Source organism: Octopus bimaculoides, chromosome 2, assembly GCF_001194135.2.
Source record: "Octopus bimaculoides isolate UCB-OBI-ISO-001 chromosome 2, ASM119413v2, whole genome shotgun sequence".
In the NCBI taxonomy this organism is placed as follows: domain Eukaryota; kingdom Metazoa; phylum Mollusca; class Cephalopoda; order Octopoda; family Octopodidae; genus Octopus; species Octopus bimaculoides.
Window position 1 is genome coordinate 188,495,597 of NC_068982.1, and position 6,538 is coordinate 188,502,134.

The 6,538-nt window shown below is 40.0% G+C and overlaps 1 protein-coding gene across 1 annotated transcript in view; it reads left to right on the top strand.

Moving 5' to 3' along the window:
• The window catches only part of LOC106873700 (calcipressin-2), a 109,709-nt gene that overhangs the window by 50,710 nt on the left and 52,461 nt on the right, over positions 1 to 6,538 (top strand). Inside the window, exon 2 of the mRNA XM_014921173.2 lies at positions 191 to 364. Within this exon, the coding sequence (XP_014776659.1) occupies positions 191 to 364 (174 nt within the window). The remainder of the gene's footprint in view (positions 1 to 190; positions 365 to 6,538) is intronic.

Genomic DNA, 6,538 nt, shown 5'->3' on the forward strand with positions numbered 1-6,538 from the left:
CATTAAAGACTTTTTCAATTCCCGAGCGTTATACTAATACATCTGTTTGTTTTCTACACCACCTGTCTTCGTCTTTTGTTTTTTTGTGATATATATATATATATATATATATATATGTACATATGTTTGAGTATTCCATTTTCACTTTCCGTAATGTCAGTTTTGTAATCGGTTTTCAATTTGATTCCAGGAAGAATTTGAGAATCTTTTCAAAGCATTTGATGACTCTGTGGATGTTCACTATTTGAAATGTTTCCGACGAGCCCGTGTTGTGTTTAGTTCTTCACTGCTTGCCGCCACAGCCAGAATACATTTACACGAAACAGAACTCGGAGGCAAAACGCTTAAATGTTATTTTGCACAAGTGAGTACAAAGAATAACAATAATTTTTATTCTTATTTTCACTCTTCTGTTTTTTCTTCTTCATTTCTGCTCTCACTGTATATATATGTATGTGTGTGTGTGTGTGTGTGTGTGTGAGTATATATATATATTAAAAATGAAAAAAAAACTTTTAGTATTTGTTCTGCCCAAGTTGCATAGATACTCTCACTTTCACCATCAGAAATTCTCATTGAACCAATAATTAATCTGTTAGAAACCAACAACAGACAAGGCTGTTGAGTCAAAATTGCACGATATTAAAATTATTTGAGTAAAAAAGCATTTAAACTCTTGTTCGTGTGTGTGTAATCATGAATGTATATATGTTTGTGTATACATAAATGTGAGTATCGTTATCATCATCATCATCATTTAATGTCCGTTTTCCATACTGGCATGGGTTAGATGGTTCGACTGGGAGTCTGCACCAGGCCCCAATCTGATCTGGCAGTGTTTCTACAGCTGGATGCCCTTCCTAATGCCAACCACTCCGAGAGTGTAGTGGTTGCTTTTTACGTGCCACTGGAGGAGCTGGCATCGACCACAATCGGATGGTGCTTTTTATGTGCCACCGGCACGGAAGCCGGTCATATTTAAAATCTTCCTGTAAGAAAGTCGTTGGTTTCTAACAAAGATACGAAGCTCTGTCATTGGAAGGTAGACAACAAAAACAGTGTGACATTTGAAACTGGAGAAAAGCCTTGCATGGTGGATCACTCTCTGATTGGCCATTACAACCAACCTTCCAAATAGACATACATACATACATAAAACCCTTAAATCTACTCATGGCTTCAAGACTTCCATTATGTGATTTTTTATATTTTGAGAGAGGAGGGCAGGTGGTCAGTTTGAACATAATATTTGAGCAAGACAAAAGACCCCCTTCGGTCTTGATTGACCGTGGGATTACACCTAGAAAGTTACCCTCCAAGGCACAAGTCCAGGCAAGGTTGTTTTGTGGAAGGCCGGCAGCCGCCCATGCATACCAACCTCTCCTCCCATACCACTGATGTTATCCAAAGGAAAGGCTAAGGGGCCGATACAACTTGGCACCAGTGATGTCGCAACTCATTTCTACAGATGAATGAACTGGAGCAACGTGAAATAAAGTGTCTTGCTCAAGAACACAACACACAGCCCGGTCCGGGATTCGAACTTACAACCTCATGATTGTAAGCTCGACACTCTAACCACTGAGCCATGTGCCTTTACATTGAGCAAGATATGGCAGGATAAAATAGTAAACGGCTAGTTAATCTGACAAAATAAATCTATCCTGGCTGATAATAAATATAATGCCAAACAAATCCAATCTTAAAAATAAATATCCACGAAAAGATAATAATAATAAAGAAAGACAACTAATAAATTCAAAATCATTTCATTTTCATGTGCTGGTTCCAAATAAAAAGTAGAAAGGACACATGCCGTTGCCATGTAGAAAGCACCTCAACTACTGGTACCACATAAAAAGGAGTGGTGCTAGCACCATGTAAAAAGCACCTAGTACACTTTGTAAAGAGGTTGATGTTAGGAAGGGCACCCAGCTGTAGAAGCCATACTAGAACAGACAATCGGGACCTGGTGCAGCCCTCCACCCTTGCCAGCTCCTGTCAAACCATCCAACCTATGCCAGCATGGAAAACTGATATTAAATGACGATGATGATGATGATGGTGTTTTATGATATTTTTTCTTCTGGACATTTTTCTAAAAGAACATTTCTTCGGTTTTTTTTGAAACGTGATTTCAAAGTTAAATTATTTCTTTAAACAAAACATTAGACAAGTTAGTGGTTTGTTTAGTTTAACATTAACTTCTCATCTTAAAACTTCTACAGTTTGCCAAATGGTTTTCTTGTTATTTCCTTGTTTCTATTCCGTCAACCACCTACTCCACTTTTTTCTTCCTTTTCATCAATTTCTGAGGAGTTTTTTTGGTGTTTTTTTCTTTTATGGGTTTTAATGGCAATAAAACTCTTAAACTTTAAATTTAAAAGATGTATTATTTTCTGGCTCATGTAACTTCTCATCAATTTCTTAATTCCAATTGAAAACATTTCCAGTTTTAGTTTTTTATTTTTATTTATAACTGTTGAAGTGCATGTATGTTAGTGTATGTGATGTGTGTTAGTGTGTGTGTATGTGCTGTTGTTAATGGTGTTTTCTCTTAGATGAATGGTGAATGGTTAAGGTGTTGGACTGGGGATTGCAAGATCATGGTTTCAGTTCCCAGATCAGGCAATGTGTTATGCTCTTGACCAAAACACTTCATTTCACTTGGGCCCAATTAACTCAGTTTAAATGAGTAACCCTGCAACAGACTGTTGCCCTCTTCAAGAGCAATGCTGTGATCATGGTGAGCTGGCAGAAACATTAGCACACTGAGCAAAATGCTTAGCAGTATTTCATCTGTCTTTATGTTGTGAGTTCAAATTCCACCAAGGTCAACTTTGCCTTTCATCCTTTCAGGGTCGATAAATTAAGTATCAGCTGCATACTGGGGTCGATCTAATCGACTAGCTCTCTCCCCCAAAATTTCGGGCCTTGTGCCTAGAGTGGAAAAGAAGGCTGTGATCTTGGTCACTTATATGCCATGGAAACCAAATAACCAACCCTAGGACTCAAAACCTCACTGATCGACTTTGAATGAGCATCATCATCATTTAACATCCATCTTCCATGCTGGGATGGGTTGGATGGTTTGAGGAGAGGTGGCAAGTCAGAAGCTTGCATCAGGCTCTATTGTTTGATTTGACAAGGGATCTATGGCCAGGTGCCTTTCTTAATGCCAACAGCTTTGTGGAGTGTACTGGATGCTTTTTATGTGTTATCAGTGAGAAAGGTTGCTCAATAAAGAGAGTGAATGGGAGAAAGAGAGTCTGCTGAATGTCGATCCAACAGAGGGATCAGCTATCCGAATTGACAGTACCTTGGTAGATAAAGCAATTAAGGGTATGAAGACAGGAAAAGCCCCCCAGCCCATCAGGAATCACTGCAGAGATGCTCAAAATATCTGGCGGTGTCGGCTATAGCTTAGACACCCGTATAGTCAACCAGGTGATACATGGAGTCATACCCAATGACTGGTATAGCAGCACCATAGTCAACTGCTACATTAAAAGCACATCCGGTGGCATGTAAAAAGCACCATCTGATTGTGGTCGATGCCAGCTTCTCTGGCCCCTGTTTCGGTGGCACGTAAAAAGCACCCACTACACTCTCAGAGTGGTTGGTGTTAGGAAGGGTATCTAGTTGTAGAAACACTGCCAGATCAGACTGGAGCCTGGTGCAGCTTCCTGGCTTCCCAGACCCCAGTCGAACCGTCCAACCCATGCCAGTATGAAAAACGGACGTTAAACGATGATGATGATGATGATGGTAATGATTATAATTATTGTAATCTTTCAAATTAGCTAAGTTCTAAAAAGCAGCATCATATGCTAATTTGGTGGTTAACAGTAGTTTTAAGTGAAAATTCTGATTACTCTACTTGTGTCTGTGAGGGAAATGTTTACTTAGTAGAGAAAGGACTCCTTCAGATACAGGACCAGAAACTTCTAAATTATAAGCAGGATGCTATTCAGTAATACTTTCAGATATATTTCGATTATTGCTTAATCTGTTGGGTGGTATGTAAACTATTTCATCATTTAAAATGTTCTTCTTCAGGGCATATTTTATTTTTAAACATAGTCTTTATAACAAACCAGTACTTAATATTTTCAAGATGGCTACACTCCTCAATGTCAAGTTATTTTAGAATTTTCTCCTTCTAAACATACAGTGGATGTTAGTGGTGCTGCAATTTAATTTTATTTTCAAGTCATTGGTGAATTTCTTTGTATACACACATGAACACATACCTATTATTTATATATCTATCTGCCCCCCACCCTATATATATATATATATATATATATATATATATACATACATACACGAACAGACAGATAGATAGGTCAATAGATAGAAGGTATGGCTATCAGTGCAGGTGTGGCTGGCTTTGCAGACTTAGTTTCACTCCAACTGTGTGGCACCTTGGCCAAATGTCTTCTACTAAAGCCCTGGACTGGCTAAAGCCCTTGGGAGTGGATCTGGTTAATAGAAATGGGAACTGGGGAGATAGATAGGAAGTTAGAAACGTTCATAGACTGAGAGAGAGATATGAGAGCGTGTGTGTGTGTGTGTGTGTGTGTGTGTGTGTGTGTGTGTGTGCCTGCACAGCCTTGCCTTGCCATCATGTAATGGTTGTAAACACACATCACCTTTGTTCAAGGGATGGTGTTTGTTCCCAGTTTTTGAAAAAAGCAAAAACAAAAAGAAGGTATGTCTGGTCATGGGAAAATATTCTTTCCTTTTCTTCTCTAGGAACAAGGCCTGAAATTTTGGCGGGGGTGGCTAGTCAATTAGATCGACCCCAGTACTCAATTGGTATTTAATTTATCGACCCCGAAAGGATGAAAGGCAAAGTCGACCTCAGACGAAATACTGCAAAGCATTTCACCTGGTGTGCTAACGTTTCTGCCAGGGTCATGGGGGGAATATTATCACCTTGCTTGGAAATGCAGGTGGAGAATCTAGGATTTTTTTGGGGTATTGCACTCCAGCAGGCAAGTTGGGCAACACCTAGTAGGTCCTGTAACTCCTATTCTAGTAAAAGTTGAGTCCTTTCTTTGACTGTTGCCCAAAAAACCTTGGTCCTGTTTTGTTTTTTTTTTTGTTTTTTTGGTGTTGGCTTGGCTAGGAAGGGTGTTGCCGATGCAACTAGGGCAACACCTCTGCATCCGCCACTGAAACGACACCAAGAAGAACATCCAATTATTTACATTACTTATATCATTCAGGCCACTGCCTGGAATCGAACTCGGAATCTTGGGGTTAGTAGCCCGTGCTCTTAACCACTACGCCATATGCTGTACTGGTTAAGAGCGCAGGCTACTAACCACAAGATTCCAAGTTTGATTCCAAGCAGTGACCTGATCAATAATAATAACATTGAAAAATACCTTAGGAATGAGAACCCAGGTTCGAAATTTCCCCAAGACACCTGATGAAGGCTGGAGGGTATATCAGCCGAAACATAGTGTTAACAACAAACATGATGAGGACAAATATCCGTTGAATGTAAATAATGTACATAATTCCTCATCTCTTAAATATAGAATTAAGAACATCCAGTTTTAGAAATTCTGGTTCAACATACAAGTATGGGTAAGTGGACGTAAAACAGTGATGATATCTGTGTATACAAAGACATTTGGACATGTACAAGCATGTGGTTGCTGCCCGACCACATGGTTATGGGTTCAGTCCCACTGTGTGGCATCTCGGACAAGTGCCTTCTACTTTGACCTTGGACTGGTCAAAGCTTTGTGAGTGGATTTGGTAGACGGAAACTGAGAGAAGCCCATCATATGTGTGTGTGTGTGTGTGTGTATGTGTCTGTATTTGTTTCTCTCCACTGCTTTATAGCCGGTGTTGGTTTGTTTACATCTCTGTAACATTAGAAGTTCAGCAAAAGAGATGAATAGGATAGGGACCAGGCTTGAAAAAAAAGACAAAAATAAAGGGTTTCAGGATTGATTCATTTGACGGGAAAAGAAAAATTCTTCAAGGCAGTGCTCCAGCATGGCCGCAATTTTATGACTGAAGCGAGTAAAAGATGCATACACACGCACATACACACTTATATACACATACACACCTATACACAGACACACCTGTATGCGCGCGCACACACACACACACACACTTATACACACACACCTATACGCACACTCTCTATCACACACACACATACATACACACACTCTCATCCACACACTCTCTCTCACACAGACATACACACACACACACACCTATACACACACACTCTCTCTCTCACATGCACACCTATACACACACTCTCTCACACGCACACACACCTATACACACATTCTCTCACACACACACCTATACACACATTCTCTCTCACACACACACTCTCTCTCTCACACGCACACGCACACACACACACACCTATACACACATTCTCTCTCTCACACACACACACGCACACACACACCTATACACACACTCTCTCACACACATTCTCTCTCTCTCACACACACACACTCTCACACATTCTCTCACACACACACCTATACAC